This window comes from Camelina sativa, chromosome 3, assembly GCF_030686135.1.
Source record: "Camelina sativa cultivar CO46 ecotype springtype chromosome 3, ASM3068613v1".
In the NCBI taxonomy this organism is placed as follows: Eukaryota; Viridiplantae; Streptophyta; class Magnoliopsida; order Brassicales; family Brassicaceae; genus Camelina; species Camelina sativa.
The window spans coordinates 25,068,255-25,090,654 of record NC_141882.1 but is presented as its reverse complement, the minus strand read 5'-3'; the positions used below and the strand labels follow the sequence as shown (position 1 = coordinate 25,090,654).

Here is a 22,400-nt window from a genome sequence, read left to right as displayed (position 1 = left end):
GTGGAGTAGACGACACCGCAGGCAATATCACAGCCAACAATTAAATCAGATTGAAGCAAAGCTCATCTTGCAGCATGATCAAGCAACCTCCAGGGAGGATGTTGTTCTTTGGAAAGGAAAAAATGCAAAATTTCACACTAGTTTCTCCACAAAGGAAACCTGGCTTCAGATTCGAACTCTGGCTTTCGAGGTCCCCTGGTATCGAAGTGTCTGGTTTACTCATGCTACGCCAAAACACTCCTTCTGTACCTGGTTGGCGATTCACAACCGGCTCTCTACTGGCGACCGCATAGCACAATGGTCCACGTCTGACCCTGGAGACTGTGTATTCTGCAACAATGCTACTGAAACCGTGATCATTTGTTTTTTTCTTGTAGTTTTTGCTCGGAGATTTGGCATGCCATTGCCAAAAACGTTTATCAGACGCGCTACTCAACCAACTGGAACTCGATCATTGCTTCAGCCTGCAGCAATTGGCGGGATCGGACTACAAGTTATTTAGCTTGCTCTGTTTTGCAAGCTACGGTCTACGCAATTTGGCATGAAAGAAATGGGCGGAAGCATGGTGACCCTCCGAAACATGCCTCACGCCTCATCCAAGATATTGACAAAAAGATGAAAGATCAACTCCTCGCTATTGGCCTCCGGGGAGATAGACGCTATGACGAGAGTCTCATCACCTGGCTAGGGGCAAGATATTGACCTCCTATTTTATTTTAACTCTGTTTTAAGAACTCTGTTTTAAGATCATCAAAGCCTTGAAGAACTAGTTGTACAAACGTTTCTTGTTTTTAAATATAATTTTACATTGCATTCAAAAAAAAAAAAAAAACTTTAGCTACATTGAGAACTAACATATATAGTTCAAAATTCTTTCTACTCATAACCAAATAGTTTTAAGTTGGATCATATTTAATAAAATGACGAGAAGAGTGTTTATAGAATTATCAACTAACCTGAATTTGGAGACCTGATTCATGAGTTGAGTCAAATTAGCCGTATGACCTATAGAGGACAAATGGTTGTCTCATGCAGTCTGCTCAACTTCTGATCTGTCATCATCTTGGTTGGAAAATCATGTTTCATGTTTGTAAACGTATATGGCATCTCTTACGGATGAATCTCGAGGCCGAGGAGTCGAATTGCGGTGCTAATCAAATTAAGTTCTCGTACTTTTCCACTATAGCCGAAAGTAGTTTATTTTCTTGTATTTCTTTTTCGTTATGGATTTGTCGTGTTGATTTCAACAAACGAAAGAGATGGATTTGTGTTGAATTCAACAAACAAAAGAATGTTGATCAATTAAATAACTCATATAATAATTAAACAAGAAAATAGAAAGCGATCATGTAATTTCTTAATATTATTCATTTGTAATAGAACATAATCATTAGACATTTATAATAAAAATATATATAATACATATTCAGACAAAACAACCTGGTCACAGAAACTAATATTATGTATATTCAAATCTGCAATAGCAATTAATAAAGGGAGAAAGGCTCCACAATTTGAAAATTAGTGTATTATATTTATTTCGTTATTTTCGTTTTGTTTTATTTATTTGGTTTGAAGCATTACGATGAATATATCATTTGAACGACACAATAAAATCATTTGCACCGCGTTGAAATTTTAAACCAGTTGGGTATTGTTGGCTGGCATGTTTGATTATGTATCTTTTAATCTTTGCTTATTTGACCGTACGATCAAATAATACATAATATATGTGATGCAACGTCATGGCTATTTTTTTATTTCCTAGTTGCAATCTTCAATGCTGCCTATATGAGACCAAACAAAATCCATCTACAGTGAAAAATTCTTCTAATATATTTGTAGTTACGTTCCATCCTCCACAAGGAACTTCATGGGTTTACACACTGATGAATCTCCGGACCAAATCACACAAGGTACGTACGTACGTCGTGCACATTGATATTACACTGATGAATGTTTTAATTTATACAAGTTTTAAGTTTTTGTTGGTTTTATTTCAAGAAGAAGAAGAAGAAGCTAATATTGGAGTTGAGAATCAACCAAGAGCAACGACTTCAATACCTCAAGTTATCAAGACACGAAACTGGTGGATTTGTTTATTTGTCTGCTCGGGTTTGGTTGTAACAGGACGTGTTTTAGCCACACTTCTTCTTAACTTCTACTTCATCCAAACAGGACGAGATGTTTGTGATGACCCTAAACAATTTAAAGGCACATGGCTTCAGTCTTTTATCCAGAACGCTGCGTTTCCATTTACAGCGTTGCTTCTTCTCTTATGGCGTTCTTTGTTCTCCACCCATAGAGAAACTCAATCTTCTTCGTCTTTTGTCAAACTCTCTTTCTTCTTTACGTCTCTCTCGGTGTCCTCTTTGCTGCTTATAGCCAACTCTATGCGATTGGGAGAACTCATTGTGTGTTCTTCTTTTGGATCTTTACAACACAATTGATCTTCACTTCCATATTTACAGCTATCATCAACAAACACAAATTTAACCGTTGGATCATATTATCCATTGTCCTTTCCGGAATTGCCACAGGCATTACATCTTCGGATGATGCTTATTATCCCTGCGAAGGGGAAGGTGGGAAAATGGGCTACGGTGCTTGGTGTGGCTTATTTGGCACGGTAGCCTTCTCTTTATCTCTTTGCATCATGCAATTAGGGTTTCAAAAGGTTATACCTAACACAAACAGTAGAGTGTCCGCTGTGATGTTGATGCAAACCAACGCTTCTATGATTGCGACGTTGATATGTTTGGTTGGATTGTTCATAAGCGGTGAATTCAAAGATATCAAGGAAGATTTTGAGACGTTTAATAAGGGGAAGCCGCTTTACGTTTTGAGTCTTATCGGTTTATCACTTGCGTGGCAAGTAATGTCTTTAGGGCTAGTGGGTCTTGTGTGTTTAGCGTCTTCTCTTTTCTCTAATGTCGTCAGCTTCTCTGCGTCACCTTTAGCTAACATTTTCGTTGTGTTGGCGTTTTCGTTTATGGATGATGATATTGACTGGTTTAAGGGAGGAGCTCTCTTAGCTGGGATCCTTGGGTTTGCATCTTATATTTATTCCTTGTACAAGGCTACTAAGAAAAGAGAGATAGCAAGCCAAAAGTGAAACAGAGAGAGTGTGTGATTGATGATATATTGTGATGCTATATATTTCATGTAACTAAGAGTGTGTGTTTGTCCATTTCACTGATGTTATTATGTAGGATTAAAGGGTTTGGTACCTTCTTGCATTTGTGTTCAATGTATGTGTTATGATTGGCTTCGATTTGATTAGTTTTTTTTCTCATTTAGTTTTCGATTTTGTTCTTTTTGCCCACCCCAATTTTGAAAGGATTTAAATTATAGTGAATTTGGTTGAAATTAACAATCTTTTCATACAAAAATTCTACCAATAATCTCCACAAGAACAGCTACCATCTCTAAAATGATGAAACCTCTTGTTATCTCTTACAATGATCTCTCTATCTTCAATACTCGATAATATCTTTATGAAGTTATGGCAATCTCCGCATATCCTCAGATTCTTCATCACCCTTATAGTAGTGCCTGGAGACGTGTTTATAAGCCCGAAAGCTATAGCTAAACGTTCACTGTGATGCATCAAAGCTTTCTCTTTAGATTCTTCGTCGATATCATGAAGCACATACTTCGTGTCTGGTACGTAGCCTGCAGCTCTCACTTCTTTCTCTAAAGATTTCAGCTTTACGTAGGCCTTGCTTCTATCCACAATAGCTTTCTTCTCACCTGAAATCTCAAGCTTATCTCCTCTAACCTTTGTTGAATGACCAGAAGGTGAGATATGTTGTAAAGTAGTATCTTTTCTAACTACCGAACCTGGATTGGTGTTTTTGTCGTTTCCCCTGCGGTAAGAAAGTTCTCTGGCTGTTAATCTGCCACCATTCGAACCATCTAAGTTTCTTTCAGCGGTCTTAACGAACATTTTTTGAGCAGTTTCCTTGACTTTGGTCTCAACTCCATCAGAGCTTACCTTTTTCTCGGGTTCAACAAAGCTTTGAACGTGACCCTCACCCGCAATTGCCTTTGCTCTTGAGGTGATTCGTTGAAAAGATGAAGTTTCTCTCTCAAATGGGATTGCTTTAGGGACAGGGAAGGAGCAAAAACTCATGGAGAAAGCAGCCTCCAGTGCCATCATCCCTTTGTGGTCAGTTAGAGAAACAGATAAGCTTTCTTTGGAGGGTAACTCACTATGTGGAGAGAGAAATAGAGAGACCAATCTCTCTCACACACAAACAACTTCACAAACTGCCAATAAAACCTCTGTTTACCTATTAGCACTGGTCCACAAAAAAGTCTCCTTCATAACCACCATCTCATAAATCACTTGTTGGCTGAGTACAAATCTGAAAAGATAAAAAATTTCTGATCAAGAACAAGAACCACAAATGCTAATTGAAACGGAATGATTAAGAATGCAAAGATTTTGTTGTTACCATTGACACAAATCCATTAGCTTTCCAGTTTGCTTTTCAATTTGGAGCTGGAAAACTTCAGAGAATTCCTTTAGTAACGACTCATGAGCTACATCTAACAACTCCAAATCGTCAAGCTTAGTATAACACATGTCCTGATTTACGTGTTCTCCAACCTCAATCAAACCCTTTACACTTCCAACCCCACGGTTTCTTATCCCACATGGAACTATTGAGTTAAAGGGTGTTAAATCTGTTGTGACATTAAGAGCTAGACCATGATATGTCATCCATTTCGACACACGGATACCTATCGCCGCCACTTTCTTATTGCCTATACAGAGAAAAAGATCAAACACATTACTACACTGCCAAGATCAGATCAAATCAGAGCTAGAAGTAAAACAAAAGTGGACATACCAACCCAAACTCCAGTGAAACCGTCAAGACGAGAAGCTTTGATGGAGAAAGCAGAGGAAAGAACACGAATGACTACTTCCTCAAGCTTCCTTAGGTACCAATGAAGATCCATCTTGTGATTCCGGAGATTGATTATAGGATACATAACTAACTACATTATCAAATTCACACTAACAACTATCAACAACAACACAACATAATTGATGAAATTGTAAGAAAAACAAATGAGATTTGAATGTGTTTTTACCTGACCAGGACCATGGTAAGTGACTTCACCACCACGTTCAGTTCGATAAATATCAAAAGGAGCATCCTTTACATCAAAATTGAGATAATCCTCTGAACTTCCCGTTCCCATTGTGTAAACTGGTGGATGCTGTAGTAAAATCACTGTATCTGGGCACTCTTGGTTTCTATCAATCAGAGCTTTTTTCTCATTGACAATGCTTTTTTGCCATGACCAAGCTTTCTTGTATGGAACCAATTGATCGTAGAGATCAAAACACTCGCACCTGCCAAAAAAAAACAGAGTATGTTATATGCATTAATGGTGGAATGCAGATAACGTGTTCGATAAAATTCCTGAGAGAACTAAGATTGAAAAGAAATAAATTTTTACTTTCTTGGGTTTTTGTGATTCTCCGAGTTTATCATCTGGACAGATGCTGATACTCTGTTTCTGTTGAGGTTACTATGATGATGATGATATAGCTTCAGGTTCAAAACAGAGCTTGTTGCAATGGAAAAAATCATGTCTTTCGAGATAAAAATTACCAAAATTTAAGGCTTAGGAATTTCGAAGAAGCAGAAGAAGATTCAATGTTGTTCTTGGGAGATAGAAATGGCGGAGACACCGATGAAACGATGAAGGGTAGTTTCAAAATATTAGAACATTGTTAGGGTATTTTGGTCTTTTCGAAAATAAGGTTTTGCCCTAGTTAGTGTGTTAGTATAAATAGGCACAGAAACCGTAAGGTTGAGAATTGTATTCAGAAAACACACAAAGTCTTCAAGTTTCGCTTTGCTTTTGTCCAAATTATGTTTTGAAATGAAAAGAAATTATCGTTTATCTTCGTAAATATGATTTTTCTTTTCTTTTTGTTAAGACAAACGATAATTTCCTTATCATTTCAAACTATGATTTTTTTTTTTTGAATGATTTCAATTTGTGTTGATGTTTTTTCGGTGAGAGAACGAAAAGAAAAATATTAAATTGTGGCGATGATGAAGAAAAAATGACCTTTTATCACATGATTGAGATTATTTTTTTAATCTCTTGATTACCTTTCAAGCACTTCTGAGCCATGTTTTGTTTTTTTTTATTCTGATTTATTGCGTTCAATAATTCCGCCAAATTGAGATTTGATCGAATTTTTTTCTAGTGAAGAAAAAAAAAGAGTTTTAGAAGATGAATAAAAATATTAAGACTGGTTTTTATTTTACTTATGTCATGATTTGTTCATTCCCGCAAGATTAATGACAATTATAAGCGAGGAAAAGGGATTCAGAGGTGGCGTCAATTTAAAATTACAAAATAATGACCAATTTGGAGTTAGAGATTTACACGTGTAGTTTTGTCGGCAAACAAAAAGCAAATACATAGATTTGTAACAAACTCGAATAAACATCCAAACTACCAAAAAATTGAGTAACAGTTACGATTGGATAACAAATGATTGGATACTAATGATATATTAAGGTATGAAATAATATTAAATATTTTTACCTAATTTTTATTCACAAAATTTATTATATTTATCGGTAATCTAAAATCAAATGTGTAGTATATATTAAAAAATATATATCTATATATATATATATAATTTTGTATAATAATTAAAATTTAACATGTGAGAATTATTGTAATCTCAGTCTAGTATTATTATATCATATGAATAAAGAGATTTTAAAATTTATTTTAAAGATTTTAAAGGATTTAATTAATTTAGAAGGAGAATATAAAAAATTAATTTTAGATGTTAATTGTATTTTTGAACAAATACAATGGTATATAGATATAAATATTATAAAAAATTGATGACAAATAAAGAAAATAGTGTCCAGAACTCTTCTCTTTTAATATATAAGAGATTTTTGAACAAATGCAATGGTATATAAATGTAAATATTATAAAAAAGTGATGACAAATAAAGGAAATAGTGTCTAGAGCTATGTGAATGCAACACAACAACATTTTGTATGAGAATACTTATCTTTTAGTATATAAAGGATTTACAGAATCTAATACAAAATAAATTACATAAAATATTATGAATGAAGCGAATTCTAATACAAAATAAATTACACAAAATATTATGAATGAAATGTAAATTTGAAAAATTCTTGTAGTACAAGTTTTCGTAAGAGAATAATATACGGAATAAATATATATCTTATTATATAATTTACTACACAATAACTTCAAATTAATATTAAAACATAGACAAAGTTTCAAAGAAATTTACGTACCTAACTATGAAAAAAGAATTATTTAAATGGGGAAATTAAACCAGCAATCATGAGAAGTGAAATGACAAAATTATAATAGTGTTGTTTAGACGGAGAGAAGATCAGGTGAAATACTAAACTGAGATTATTGAAAGTGCAAGCAAGAGAAATACAAACTTGGGGTACGTTTCTAATTAGCATGGAAGAGAGAAAATACTGCGGTAACTCATAGTTAATTTCTTTCTAGAATTTGTGTAGTTAGTGCATATATTCTGGTAATTCTAAGTAGATTTTATAACTAGTATCTAATTCCCATTACAGAAGAGAATGTATATACTTCTATAAACATATGCGGTAAATTTAGAGGGTAGTATTACTAATAGCATAATCTTTTTTTTGAACAACCACTAATAGCATAATCTATATTAACATTCTCCAAGTATATTTGGTGTTCATTACTTATTTAAAAAGTTATTTATGAAGTTAATACCTAAAAAGATGTTTGAAATAACAATAACTAAATATTCCTATAAAATTCAAACCCATATGCTTTCTAAAATATCTCTAAGAAGTTGATTTCTATTTTCCTAAATTAATTTCGATATACTTAATTCATAATATAATATAATTTTTATATTAAAATAGTTTTAGTATTAAGGAAATTATTGTATCGATTTTAAATTTAGCCTCACAAGCACCCGCAAAATTAACTAACTACTCTATTTATTTTAATATACAAATAACTATACCCATCTATCATGAGGAGTGAAATGAAAAAATTATGATTTTGTTGTTTTGTAGTTGGACAAAAGGATAAAATGATGTGTCTTGAGTCTTTTCTTTGGAATCTTCTAGCTCAATAAAAGTAATTAGACTTGCAATGGACTTGTTGAATTGTTCCTTTAAGGTTCTTGTTCTCAACCTTGTCCTTAGTGTTTGTTTCATTGTTGGCAGAACGGGTTCTTCGGAAATGATAGAACGGGTTTTTTAGGAAGTGGCAGAACGGGTTCTTCCAGAAATTGATTATTGATGTCCTCATGAGAATTTGACAAAGGGAAGATTTGTCGGAGAAATAGATCCGGCGACATAGATCTAATGGAGTTAAGTCGAAAAATAAAGAAAATCTGATGAGATGGAGAGAGACCTGGTTGTCAGAAGGAGAGAAAATCCAATGAAAGACTGAACTGAGATGATTGAAAATGCAAGGAAGAGAAAAACAAACTTGGGGTACATTTCTAATTATCATGAATGAGAAATTACTACGGTGACTCATGGTTAATTTCTCTCCAGAATTTGTGTAGTTAGTGCATATTCTCGTAATTCTAACTATATATTCTATAACTAGTATCCAGCTCTCATTACAATGGAAAATATATATATTTTTGTAAACATAAGCGGTTAATGTTGAAGGGTCGTATTACTTTTAGCCTAATCTGGATTAACATTTTTGAAGTAGTGTTCTACCCTTTAAATTATATTTATTAAAAAGGTTATTTACAAAGTTAATATCTAAAAAATTGCACAAATTAACAATAACTAAAATATTACTATAAAATCCCAATACCAAATGATTTCTATAACATCTCTACAAAATTGATTTCTATTTTCTTAAATCAATTTCGATATAGTTAATTCACATTATAGTTTTATATTAAATTATTTTTAATATTAAGCATATTATTGTATCGATATTAAATTTAACTTCACAAGCGCCAACAAAATTAATTTATTGCTCTATCTATAAAACATTTGAAATGTAACAAACAAAAAATATTATAAATTATAAATAACAAAATATATATATCCACCGGTGAAAATCTAGTTCTAAATAGAAACTAGTAAATGACTATGGTTCAGTGTTTTCAAGGTAATGACTCTTTCTGTGGAAGGTTAGGACTTAGGATTGGGGTTAAAAGTTAAGACCAAATTAACCCTTTAGCCTGTAGTTTTTATAAAATGATACATTTGTTGTAAAGGATGAGACTTGCAACGAAGACATTTCCGGTGTGAATTCCGGCAAAGAAAAGAGATCTAACCTCCACTGCTATAATGATGATGGTGATTACAACAACAACGATGATGGGGGATAAGGAGGAGGTGATGGTGGTTATTGAGGTGAAGGTGATGGATTTGAAAGAGATAAGATAACAGAGATTTACAAATCTGGTGGAGGCGGAAGTTGTCGAGGGCCAAAGTCTTGTAGAGACGATAGTGGTGACTATAAAGGTAGCAATGGTGAATCAAAAGAGGTGATCAAGGAAGAAAAGAACAAAAATTATAGTACTTTTAAGAAATAACATGGATCAGAGGATGTTCTCAACAACATGGATCAGAGCATGTTCTCTCATTTTTAAGTTAGTGTGAGGAAGAGACCACTAAATGTATACTCACGTGTTATGGAACTTTAACTTCCATAAGTCAATATATCTGAGTGTAACTTATCCCCCAAATATAACCAAAAGCTGTCAACAAAAGATGAAAGACGGACTAAAAGTGATGATTCCCTCTGGTAGGACGACATACATGGTTGCGTTTACGAGCATGTTCTTCGTTGTGGTGTTGTGTCCTACATGCGTATCCATACCAACAATCTTCCCTCGCTGCTACATCCGCTGGCAAATGATTTCTAGGTAGTGTTATCCGGAACCAGTATAAAAGGAACCCCACCAGCTTATCGTAACAATCACTGCATGTATAAGATAACATACAACACAATCTCATCACAAAAGAAACTTTAAAAGACTTTAAACAGAAGGGTATCCACTCTAGACCAGCAACTTACTTGCAAACATGTGTTGATGCAGTTATCATCTCAGCATGATTGAGAGGCATTCTCGAGCGGTCTGAATAGAAAAGACATGATTACAACTCAATACATAAGACATGAGCGAATCAAGAATGATTAAGAACTAATTCATTCTATAGCTCAAGGAGGTAAATCAAGTTCAATGTCTAACGTTTCTTAATGTGCTATAGCTAAGCAGGGAATCTTGATATTACCGATTTCTCTATTGCTGAAACGCATGAACCACTCTGCTACAACATCCGGCACAGTTTTTCCCATGTGGACAATGCATCTTTGGGTTATCTACAAAATCAACAGAGAATGTCACCAAAAAGAAAGACAGTCCAGTAGTCTGTTAAGGGAAATTAATTCCTTACATCTTGTTCATGGCGATTCATTTCATGGGTTATGGATGGAATCCTTGTAACTGTGCGTTCCGAGATCTGCAAATATTAGGAAGAAATAATGAGAAAAGAGAGGAAGAAATTTTAATATATATTATGAACATATTATCATGCAAGCAACTGGAGGAGAAGGGAAACCACTAGGTAAATCTAAAAAACTTACGAAAACGACAAAACAAAACTATCTTGGTCATAATTCCTAACCACAGGGAAATTTTTCATTGCAATACCTCATAGATAGAAAAGAAAATGTAAGATCAAGTCAAAGTTTAAGGATATCAGTCTTAATCACTCTAATCTTACACAACATAACCAACATGGGTAAATATTGGACAATCGTAGCTCAACCAACAGGTCTGAAAGTGTCACGACTGCAGACTGGACTAGATACACCTTGTGTAACATTTTCGGAACTCCAATAAGCACCACAAAACGGCCTATCGCATCCCTTGCCTGCAATAAACCAGCATTAAGTATGTATATATAATATTTTCAGAGACTCCTGTCCTGTCCTACTCCTACTGAACAGGTTGATATTAGTATAGTCACTATCAGTTAAACCTTTCAATATTCAGCTCTAAGAAACAGAAAAATATTCTTCTCTGTATTTTACCCGCACCCCCAATGTTTTTTTTACCCACTTTAGGACATATAAGACATCAGTACAAAACATAGTCACCATCATGCATCTATTTACTTAATACCAATTTTCCTAACGGAGCAATGCAAGCAACAACAACAATAAACTTACAATATCAAAAGGGGGGATAAAATCTAGCAACCAATCTTGAGAGCTAAATGCTAAACTCCTTAAACTGTGAACATTGCAAAATAAAGAAGCATGTATTGCCACTTACAGTGTAATGGCACTTGGAGATTGGCTCTGAAGGGCATCATCCCTTGACACAGGTGGCATTGCAGATGTGCACCATGATGTTCACACCGATAACCACCAATATTAGCAACTGAGAACAGAGCCAATGACATAAAATAATAAATCAACTTCCAGAAGACAGGAATGCTGAGACCAAAACCATTAATGACAGTATTTTTTCTATTGTACCTCCCGTCCTCGTCTATTTAAGATTTCCCTTTTCTCAACTACTACATTCATTCTTTACTAGGACTAGCCTCTATTTATTTTTTGGTTTCTTTTGAGTCAATTTACGCTCCATGAAATAGGAGAATAGCAAGTAGAGAGATCTGAAAAATGGGTTTCAAGTTCTAGTTTTAAAGTTTATCTGCCATCAACAAAATTTGCACCACATTTCAGGTCCTTACAGTACAGCTAATTGAAAAATCAATACATTTTAAAGATTTACAAATACGGGTTGCTGTTGTAAAGACTAACAAAGACGATATAGTGGAGCACACTACTAAAAAGTGGTAAGTGGTAGATGACAGAATTTTAGACACTTTAAAGGAAATCTAGCTTATGAGGGGTGATCGAACCCAATATCCACCGTCGAGTCCCACTCATAGGCTATATAATCTTCTAGAAAAATTATAATCAATTCCTAGTTACTAATTATCCCACTTCACCTCCTCCCCCGAGGAACCAATGTTAATTAAGCAGTCTAATGCATGATACATATTGGGTTTATATATTGTGAAAATATAAGAAGCAAACATCCAGATAAATCTATATTACCACATTGTGGGCATTGCAAACGCAAGCTATCTCTTTCCTCAAGTGGGGGCGAGAGCATATTCGAACGACGTTTTCTCTTGCTCCCAACTATCTAAAGCATATGTCAATTATAGTTTTCAAGAAAGCATCCCAGGTACTTATAACCACGACGTTGACCAAAAAAAAAAGTTACATATAACCACGAGTAGTTGCACCAGAAATATCAATAGCATTTTTAAGAAATGGTAATGATTCATTAGTGACTTACACCAAAAAGTCAATGTGCAGCAGACATCATCATTTTGATAACAAAGCCTTTATATACTTCTAACAACAATTACTTAATAGAAGATATTTCAGAAAATACTTACAAGATTTGATTGTATCGATGCAGATGAGTCCAACACTGCAATATCTTCAGCTGGCCGCCTCAGTGCAGCATCCGCGTTTAATATATCCTAACATAAGAGGGTCTGAATTAGTCATCAAAAGCTCAAGCGTACAAGAAGCACAAGAATATATGAAAAAGGTTCTCTAAGGAGAAGAATTACCAATGGAAAGAACATTTATAGGTAAATTGTAAATGAAGAAAATGCTTGTAGTGAACAGATAATTCCACCTCTTGTATGTTTTTAAGAAAATGATTTTTCCCCACATATTGTACTGTTGTTCTGCATTGTGGACATAACACATGTTGATGTTTTGCTTTCGATCTCCGCATCCATTCTGAAAAACAGCCATTACTGGAGGCAAAACACATCATCCATCAACTACCAATAAAGTGAACTATGCCTGTCATGAATGAGAACTAAACAAAATCAAAAAATGGCAGACCAGAAATTGTGAAGGCAAGGTGCAGCTGTGACAACATCATGCCATATGTTTAAGCAGATACTGCATTTCGCATGTTCAGGATCTATGGAAATCTGGAAAAGGAATTTCAAAGAGAGAGATAAGAAATTCGACATAAATTTCAAAAAGGTAGGGTTATGGAATATGGACTATTAATAGCTGGGTTGCAAAAGGTAGGGTTATCAAAAAGGTAGGGTTATGGAATATGCAAAAGGTAGTGGTTGGCATAGAGCACCTTTAATAGCTGGGTTCTTGATTCTGGAGCAGGCATTATTGTAAATCTGTACTGCAAGTACCCTAATAAGTTGAACAAAATCAAGGTTAAATATATATATATAAAACGTAACTTCAGAAACAAAGAAATCCACACAAACAGTAGCTTGAAATAAAGTCTGGAACTTCAACTCCTTATGAGAGGCTTAGAACTACTTAAATGAGAAACATTCAAACCAATTACTGTCTTCCAACATAGATACAATGTAACAAGAATGCACCACATATTGTTATTTATTGAAGTACAGCATTTCATTGCCCTCGACGAGTAGAATTATCCATTCCATTTTGAGGATAAAAACAATTAGGCTTTGGGAAATAAACTCAGAAAGATAAAAAAGGTAAGCCGGTCTAACCTTGTCCTTCAGGGCCAGGAACAATTTCAGACCCACTCATGATATCAACAGCACAATCTTTCATGATGACAGCCTCGTCAACAAGTATAGCATCGGAACTAAGAAAACACCACAAATCCAAATAAAAAGATGTGAGGGTAAACTAAGAAAACAAACAAGAAAACGCAAAAGACTGATAGAAATTGTGTAGCCAGAAACAATTTAATCAAAATGAGCGGAAGGAAAAAAAAAAGTGAAACTCGAAGCTAGTTAACAATATATCCTATGCTGGTTTGATACAATGATCTTTGGTTTCCCAGTCTTGATTAACGTCCCAGACACGAAAATGTTATCTTTCTGTCTTTTTTAAACTTGGAAAGAACTTTTGCCTACATAGTTACATACAAACTACAAGGCATTGCAAGTGAAGGTCACTTAAATAAATAGTAATCAGCATACCTCTGATTATGTATAGTGGCAGAACCTTGACCCAAATTCTTTGTTATTCTGCACCATTCATGTTTTTCTAAGGAAGACGGTTTAATCTCAGAGCATATAACCATATCATCGCACTTAATCTCCATATCTGAGAATTTGGTGTCGAGAGGAACTGCAAATTTGGAACCGAGTCAGTACTAACAGTTCAGTAAAAACATTCGATAACTAATTCGAAAAAAATTGATCTGAATAATGAAATAGAGAAGTCACCGAGACACTTACCCAGTTTGGCCCATGTATCATCATCACCAGAAGGTTTCGAACCAGAGGATTGTCCAGCTTCCGCCGTCGTCGTCATCGTAGTTCAATTGCGAAAATCTAACAAAAACGGTTATTTCATCACCGGAAACGAATTCAAAATTGATCGAAACAGAGAGAAGGCAAGTTGATCGAAACAATGTCAATTTTTTTGTGGTGAAAATTACCTTCGTAAGAATTTATTGCGAGCATTCTCTAATAATATTTACTCTCATTTGATTTTTACTAGTTTTGTGCACACCCCGGAGATAAGTACGTTACCGATTTGACAAATCGGCGAAGTCGAATCTCTTTAAACCTTTGTAATACAGTAATAAATAATTTTGTTGGTTTTTGATATAAATACTGTAAGATGTAAAATTTGGATTCAAATGATATAGGAATTTTTTTGAAGACCATTATTAATATTTTTGATGAGCATAAAGTTTTATACTTAGTTAACGATTTTGTGCATAACAGAACTTACAAATTATTATTGTTTATGATGTATGTATATAAAATGCTCTAAGTGCTAAACACGATTAGTATTATTCACTGAAAAGTTAATTAACTTTGCTAATCAGGTAGGAGATAAACACCTCCTTTTATACGTCCTGGCTTTAAAATCCACATCTTTAACACATTACTACGAACACTTTGTAGTTATGCACACCTACTTAGAACACAATCTTTTTACTTTTCGTGCAGGCTTTTAACGGATCATACAAAAGTGGAAAATTGGAAAGAAAAAAGAAAGAATTAATAGTAGTGCCATACAGTAGTTATAACATGACTTGTATGTATCCGTGAAATGACCGAGAACATCGTAACAAAGGGCGATATATATAACAACTGCCTTCAGTTTTGGTTCTGTCACTTTGTTTTTTTTTTTTTTTACATGGAAGCAAGAAGTCCCCTCATTTCAGTTACTCCAGGAACGTTTTCACTCGGGTAAACTTTGGCTACGAGCTGCACGAAGCTCTCATACTTGTCCAAAAATTCTTTCTGTTTAAATTGACACAAACAACGCATTTATTCAAACATTGAGCACTGTTATTTATTATTTATTACTCTCTTCAACTTTTCAGTTTAATATGGTACCTTGCATTTATCCCACAATGATGGTAGCAACTCCTCGGACGCTAAATTCTTCTGCAATTTCTTATACATTGCTGCAATCGATTTGTCCACCTAAACAAAAACGAGAAGAAGTGGAAAGGTATATATTAAAAGGTCAGTAAACAATTAATACACTCTGAAGGAACATTTGTTTACCCCTGACAAGCTGGATTTTAACATCTTCCGGAGTTCCATTTTCGACAAACCAAGCTGAAATGGTATCTGAAATACAGAGAAAATGTACCAGGTTTTTCTTTACTCTAGAAACCGAAAGTAAAATGCAAACACACAGTTAACACAATGAGAGAGTGATATTATGGTGAAACTAGTTAACTAACAACTAACCTCTTCAGGGGTGATAGTATACATGAAATCCTCAATCTTTTTAGCAAATTGGAAAAGTCTTTCGAATTGCTGCAGGGACGAAAGATCACATGAAACAAACACAAACGGGTGTACCCTTAACAATTAACTCCAAAAGAATGGAAACAAAGAAGGAGAGAGTTATGCTATTAGCTGCAAATGGAAAGCACCACTTACGTAGTAAATTATCATGCTAATGTGGCGCGTACAAGCTTGTTCATATGCTTCACTTGCTTGGTGATAGAACTTGGCTAATGTCGGTACAACATTAGCCAGGTCATACAGGCTGTACACACAAAAATTACAAGGTTAGGGAATATGAGTAGTCGGGAAAGAGAAGACAAACACAGAGAGAGAGAGAGAGAGGGTTAGAAAAGGATCTACCTATTTTGAAAAGCAGCATAGTTTTCTAAAAGGAGAATATCTGCATATTTAGGATCTTGCTGGGCGATCTTCTCGAGGGTCACAAACATTATGCTTACCTATATTACGAGTCAGACTGTTAGCTAAAGCGGGAAAGAAAGAAAAGAAATTGATAACAGTAAATGCAGAGATGATCTGAGATATGCTTATTTATACTGTACGTTGTTGTTATTCAAGTCGAGAATGAACTAATGGTGGATCTGTACATTCTAAGTGAACTAAGATCAGATGCAGAGGTTGGTTTTCGGTTACTGCCTGACGTGACACACATTATTCTTTGCTTGCATGATTTGTGTAATTTCACTGGTCAAATGCTATAAATTCATAGAAATAGCAGTACTCACAAATTTTGTGTATGCCTGATCAACCAAATCTCTAGATTGCCCTTGTATGTACTGTTCCATACGAGTAGCAAGTGCTGCAAATCTATCAAAATGAGATGATAATGTTAGGATTTCCTCCAGCAATACTAGAACGGGATCAGTTCGACCATCTGTCCAACAATCTAATTGGGAGAAATAGTTCAGAACCACAAATTAATTGAAATTGTTTACAAGGTGGACGGAAATACTATCTGGTGGGGAAAGAAATAAGTATTCACATGGAACTATACTGTTTTAATAATATGAACTTCCTGATTACCTTGGAATATATGGCAAGACACCCATCTGTCTTACATTACGTTCATTTCTTTCAATTTGGTGACAAGCTTCATCCACAAACTGCAGTTAAAGTCAACTTGAATTGATTAGTAGGAATGGTATGCCAGGAATATAATCTAAACAAAATCTGAGTAGACGGACTACACGGCTGAATTGCATAGAAACCCTCGACTCCAGATCTCCAAGCAAAAGGCGAACAAATCCTGCAGCATCAGCTTTCTGACCAGATAGATAACGTTCAGTTATACCATGCATTGATATACATCGTAGGGGATCAATTTTATATGCCCAGTCAACAACAGCATAGAAATCCTCCTGCAGTGACAAGAACAAAAATCTCTTATTTAGTAAGATAAATGAACGCGGACTCTAAATTTCAACATAGAAACTTTATTTTGAGGGGCATCTTACCTGTATACCATCAAGTAAATCTTGAAGAGATTCATTCAATGCCGTCAGGTCTGGGGAGGTTTTACCTGCAAAATTGGAAAATTGTTTTGCTTTCAGAACAATTAGACCTTACAATAAGAAGATGTAACTGCAGGTTGAGATTACCAATTTTTTTGTCAGTCTCATCAATGTCCATGATCCCCAAATCATCATCATCATTACCATCGTCATTGTTGGACTGGTTTTTATTATCATTGCCAGCACCTCCAGGAGGAGCAAGAGCTGGTACCTCAAAGCACATGAAGTGTGCAAAGAAGGAACTCTGTAGAATGAAGTAGAAAAGGAAACATGAGGATTTCGTACATACATCAGTTGCATCTAAAGGACAAACAGAAAATCATTGGGTTAACAATTACCTCATCCACAAGAAGCGGGATGAATATTGTTAGCATTTTGGCATAAGCATCTGACACTGCAGAGGTGTCAGTGTTTGCATTCTGACTAGAACCCGTAGATCCTTCTAGCCAGACAGTAGGATTTCGTGATACTTTTGTGCTTGCACGAAGCTCATTCGCGAATTCACGAGCCTGTATATTTTAAAGAAATAAATATTTAGCAACTGAATATTTAACGCTCTGGAGGAAGAAAATTATATGTTTGCTGAATATCCATTTTAACATTCAGTACGTTTTTGCAGCCTGAGTCAATTAAGAGTTCCAGTAAATCAGTTGTCAATATAAAAAAGAAAGGAATATTTGCTCCTCACCTCCCGGCGAAGGAGCAAGTTCAGAGAGCTACAGTATGCTTTTCTCAATGGTCCCAAACAATTCTTATCAAGACCCTGAAAAGAGGGAGGAGACAAGTTGTCAATGTACTGAATTGAGCTTCCAGAATATCACCTAGTCATTTCTCGGTTTTACCTTTAAATGTTGCAAAAGACGAGCATATGTTCTGCATTTATACCGTAAATCTGCATGGTCAGGCCTCTTCAGCTGCCCTCTCTGTTTACAAAATGTTGCGATATATATTCAGAATTATAATCTTTAGAATTCATATTGGAAAGATGGAATTTTACAAAATTAGTACCTGAGAGAAGTAGCTTTTGTCGCTGATCATGAAATCTACCAAACTAGCAAAGTAGTTTCTCAAGAACTCAGAAGCTCTCCTTACAAAAGTAGCTTTTAATATTTCTAGTTCTGCTCTTTTCTCTCTTACCTGAAGAAAATACAGCACGAGTAGCCCAAATTCAGGTAATTGTACAAAACCTAGACATTTCTACGAATGATTCATACTGTTAATATAATTTTCTAACCCCGACATGTATTATAATAAACCAAACTCTTTAACAAAATAGAATACTAATGAGCGAATAAGAAAGATTGAAGTGCATATGCATACAGCTCGCATCTTAGCATAGATCGGATCTAAGTTGGGTACTTCAAGGCCCCTTAAACCTTTGGCTAACCACTCGCAAGCCTCGATATTTTGGAGCATGTCTGCTTCATCAAATGAGCCTCCTGTTAGGGATGCTGCATACTGCAAAAACATTTTTTAAGTGAACCAAATAGACAGATGAGAAGCCAGCACAAAAATAAAGCGAAACAAACCTCAGATGGCACACGCAGTCTCTCAATAACTTTATCAAGTTCCTCAATGAGAGCTTTATTGTTTACAGACTGCATTTCTAGCTTGTTGTTTCGAGTTTCTATCTGGATACCATACAAGAAAAGGAGAATATGTGTTGACATATGAAGTTAATGATCAGTCCAACAACACAAGTACTTGAAATCAATTTCTCTTTCTCTCTTACTCTCGCAGCAGATTCCATAAGTAATATGAAAGCCATCACCAGCCACAAATAATAAACAAATCATCACGAATGATTATTTATAGGAAGTGAGTCCTACCGATTCAATGTCTTCCCTCATGTGTCTAAGTTTAATGTTGAATATTCCTAACCATTCATCCATGTCATCAACAATATTTGTAGCTGCCTCTAGTCCATTCAAAACCTGAAGAAACATGAAGATGAGGATATAAACAAGAAAAATTAAACCCTGATCTTACCATCAACTGTTCAAATACCAAGATAGTCTTGAATAATAATTAGCATAAAATAATTACCTCATCTACTAATGGTTCGCTTTCCAGAATTGCATGTACATTTGCCGCTTCAAGAGCTTGGAGCTCTCGCTTCAGCCTTTCAGAAAAGGCCTCAGCTTCACCAATGCCCATTACATAACTGCATAAGTCAATTATATCAGTCGACTGAACAACCTGAAAAAACTAAGTGGAACAAATAACTGCTTCCATTATTTACTTATCCCCAGCAACCTAGCTTTCAGAGAATAATGCCAATAGTATATGTTTAATTCAATCAAGAAGAAAAATAAGTAAGTGATTCTACAATTACTATGAATGCTGGACATACAAACAATTCTGCTTAATCAGAAACCTATTGCCACAAGCTTTAACTTAATGGGAAGGAGTCCTGGGTTATTACTCTTATCTCTTCATTCCATATAACTATAACACAAAGTAGATAATAAAGCAGTCATCCTTTGTAAAACATATACTGATTTTTACATAAGAAAAAAGGAGGAAATGCGTGAACAGAAATGATTTAACCAAAGAAAAAAAACATACGTTCCCAAGAGAGCCTCCATATCCTCTTCCTCGGCCTGAGAGACTAGTTCTTTCTCAACAGTAACTTTCAAGTCGCTTTCTGTTACAGTTTCAGTAACAGGCTCACCATCTTCTGTACTTCTTTGAGTAGTGACTACTGGAGTGTTATCCTAGACCAATAATACGAAACAGAAAGATAAAGCAGATAAAATTATTATATGAAAAGCACTCACGTATCTGAAAAGGAAAATGAGTTTAACAAGTACATACAGAAGCTTGTTTTGAAATTAAGAGACTTCGACAAATAACAGAAGACAGAAAAAGTTATAATCCGCACCTTAGCCCAAAGGGCCATCTCGACAATATCTATACCAACAACTTTGGGCAGGCGGCCTAATACGTCTTTGCATATGTTCAATATGCAAACTAAAAGTCGGTTCCTACAATCAAGGTAGAGAAACGTATGTAATTAATGAGCAAAACTACAAAAAAAATAAATATCATTGCTTAACATCTATACGTCACATACTGAAAGAGTTAATGTATATTCCTAACTGCGGTACCTGTCATCAGTGTTGCGCATGGTCCACTGAGGAGGAGCAACACTTTGACTCCTGAGATTGTCAAACCCCTAAAAGACTATGCATCAGCAAAAGCAGGGGTGAAATTGAAAATATTAAACAGTATTTTTACAGTTATGCATTCTGCTTTTGTGTTCCATTTCTTATACTAAATACTACAAATATTTCTTCTTGAAATCTTACAAATACCACTTCAATAAAATCATTGAGTAATCTTACCAGGGTAAAAGTGCATCCACTTGGGTCATTAGTAATGACTTCCACCTTTGACAGATGCTTGAGTTTATACATTTTAGCTGGCTGAATGAACAAAGGATTATAAAACATCATCATGTCATTCTCAACTTCGAAAAATCTGCTATCTTGGTATGCATAAATTTGATTGTTATCAATCAAAATGTTAAACCCTGTGAGTTTCTTGTGAAAGTGTGCCTCATCTAGATTAAAAAAAAATGAAAACTACCTCAAGGACTCCTCCACTTGAATACTTCATGACTCGAAGAAATGCTTTCTTCCGTTGACCCTTCGATTTGACTGTAATAAGCAGAATAAAAACGCATACTCAGTTGATTACAACTCTTAAGAACCTGATGACATCTGACAAGAAAACTTGAAAAAAATGGATCCAAGGCATCATATCACACACAAGTACACTGGGTTGTTTCACCTAATAGAGTACACACTACCAAAATCCTTTTTGCTGAGAGGAAAAAAAAAACTTCTCTGAGCTCTAACGAGTCTCGCAATGGCCAAGAACAGTGGAATAATTTAAGGATTTTGTATTCTACAGATTCCTTTCCATGGCACCAAGCCCCAAATCAATTACATTACTATGCTTATCTTAATACCAGTGGAAATCAACTTTGCGACTGTACAGGAAACAAAACTCCGATCTAATCCAATATACACCAAAACTTAAAGCTTAATTTAGGGGAAAAAAAACACGAAAATCGAGTAATTGAATCCAGAAAATGAAATCAAATCTGAAGAATCAAAGAAGAGAAGAAGAAGGAATCACCGGAAAGAGCGAGAACCCTGGGTTTAGCCATTTGACGACCCAATTTCCCAGACTTTCCCCAAACACCGCGACTCTTGGCGACGCGTATCGACATAACGATCGATTGTTTGGTTCCTTCGATCCCAGCCTCGCAAGCTCGCCGTAGCTCTTCATCGTCGGCGCTTGATTTCGCCATTGTTGTTGTTGTTGTTGCGCTTGTATCCCGCTCAGCGGATCCAGCAAGGAGGTGATGATGATGACCGGGTAAAAAAGAGAAAGAGGAAATTAGGCTTTTGCGACGGATTAAGAAAGTTGAATAATCTCTTTTGTTCCCATTTCAGTGAATATATTCCGAATATACGTGGCAAGCCATTTATTGTAATGGCAACAAAATGTGTATGGCAAAAAAAATAAAAATAAAATAATTTCAGATAAAATATTTTGCGGATTTAAATTATGATTTTCATAAAATTTGTATTTTTAAAATTTATATACAGGAAAGTTAATTTATTTATTATTCATGTAATATTTTTTTCATTCCAAAATAGAATTGTCAAATTAATTGAGTTTAGAAATATTTTACTTTTAATTATATTACACAAGAACAAAACATCGAAACTTTTCAACTCGACCTTAGAAACATTACAAAAGTTGCTATCAGATGTTGTCGCGATAGAACAAAAGCTTGAGGCACAAAACTCTCTCAGACACAAATATCGAAAACCTTTCAAGCGATTTGTGCTCCGACGCCGACAAAGCTCCGGCTTACCGGCGTCGAGTCCCTCGTTCTCTTTTCATTTCCGTTTACTTGTCATGCTTCCTTTGATTCTTGTGTTGGTGCTTACCTCAATCAATCAAAATCGCTCAGACTCATCCTCAATCCTTCTCTCCCCCGTTGGAATGTTTTCTTATCCGCTCC

The 22,400-nt window shown here is 35.1% G+C and overlaps 4 protein-coding genes and 1 pseudogene across 14 annotated transcripts; 1 reads left to right on the top strand and 4 right to left on the bottom strand.

Annotated features, from left to right (window-relative positions):
- The first annotated feature begins 1,843 nt into the window (after positions 1–1,843).
- On the top strand, positions 1,844–3,373 carry LOC104777686 (putative purine permease 20; annotated as a pseudogene). The gene is made up of 2 exons (XR_015594406.1): positions 1,844–1,916; positions 2,008–3,373. The product of XR_015594406.1 is annotated as a putative purine permease 20 (transcript).
- Positions 3,332–4,162, bottom strand: LOC104777683 (pentatricopeptide repeat-containing protein DWY1, chloroplastic). The gene is made up of 2 exons (XM_010501981.2): positions 3,844–4,162; positions 3,332–3,753 (listed from the first exon to the last, which is right to left on the bottom strand). Exons 1-2 carry the CDS (start codon positions 4,160–4,162, stop codon positions 3,395–3,397), a joined length of 678 nt encoding a protein of 225 aa, XP_010500283.1. The 3' UTR covers positions 3,332–3,394.
- On the bottom strand, positions 3,781–5,742 carry LOC104777684 (octanoyltransferase LIP2p2, chloroplastic). Of its 2 annotated transcripts, XR_015594407.1 has the most exons (6): positions 5,479–5,742; positions 5,107–5,371; positions 4,860–5,010; positions 4,461–4,773; positions 4,296–4,370; positions 4,101–4,164 (listed from the first exon to the last, which is right to left on the bottom strand). XR_015594407.1 is itself a non-coding variant. In XM_010501983.3 (5 exons), coding segments are annotated over exons 1-5 (864 nt in total). In that variant the 5' UTR covers positions 5,613–5,742; the 3' UTR covers positions 3,781–4,369. The 2 variants fall into 2 exon arrangements, 1 of the variants encoding a protein (XP_010500285.1); XM_010501983.3 differs by having other exon boundaries at positions 3,781–4,370.
- A 3,823-nt stretch (positions 5,743–9,565) lies between these two features.
- On the bottom strand, positions 9,566–14,640 carry LOC104777681 (uncharacterized). Of its 8 annotated transcripts, none has more exons than XM_010501979.3 (15): positions 14,510–14,640; positions 14,307–14,402; positions 14,046–14,196; positions 13,608–13,705; positions 13,214–13,275; positions 12,961–13,052; positions 12,746–12,869; positions 12,498–12,584; positions 12,148–12,238; positions 11,354–11,461; positions 10,849–10,949; positions 10,470–10,535; positions 10,308–10,395; positions 10,090–10,150; positions 9,566–9,993 (listed from the first exon to the last, which is right to left on the bottom strand). In XM_010501979.3, the coding sequence occupies exons 2-15, from the start codon at positions 14,380–14,382 to the stop codon at positions 9,795–9,797; spliced, it is 1,404 nt and encodes a 467-aa protein (XP_010500281.1). In that variant the 5' UTR covers positions 14,383–14,402; positions 14,510–14,640; the 3' UTR covers positions 9,566–9,794. The 8 variants fall into 8 exon arrangements, 6 of the variants coding, with proteins under 6 accessions (XP_010500281.1, XP_087362896.1, XP_087362893.1 ...); XM_087506770.1 differs by having other exon boundaries at positions 12,678–12,869; positions 14,510–14,626; XR_015594404.1 differs by lacking the exon at positions 14,510–14,640 and having other exon boundaries at positions 10,800–10,949; positions 14,307–14,497.
- A 419-nt stretch (positions 14,641–15,059) lies between these two features.
- Positions 15,060–21,881, bottom strand: LOC104777680 (exocyst complex component SEC3A). 2 transcript variants are annotated; one of them, XM_010501975.3, is made up of 25 exons: positions 21,503–21,881; positions 20,948–21,018; positions 20,704–20,784; positions 20,467–20,534; positions 20,241–20,343; positions 19,925–20,073; positions 19,403–19,520; positions 19,186–19,290; positions 18,886–18,987; positions 18,677–18,814; positions 18,365–18,493; positions 18,199–18,279; positions 18,045–18,119; positions 17,695–17,865; positions 17,444–17,600; positions 17,300–17,364; positions 17,030–17,203; positions 16,869–16,948; positions 16,571–16,652; positions 16,188–16,285; positions 15,981–16,089; positions 15,786–15,854; positions 15,597–15,662; positions 15,423–15,512; positions 15,060–15,326 (listed from the first exon to the last, which is right to left on the bottom strand). In XM_010501975.3, the coding sequence occupies exons 1-25, from the start codon at positions 21,675–21,677 to the stop codon at positions 15,216–15,218; spliced, it is 2,667 nt and encodes an 888-aa protein (XP_010500277.2). In that variant the 5' UTR covers positions 21,678–21,881; the 3' UTR covers positions 15,060–15,215. The 2 variants fall into 2 exon arrangements, with proteins under 2 accessions (XP_010500277.2, XP_010500278.2); XM_010501976.3 differs by having other exon boundaries at positions 17,033–17,203; positions 21,503–21,847.
- Between the last annotated feature and the right edge of the window lie 519 nt (positions 21,882–22,400).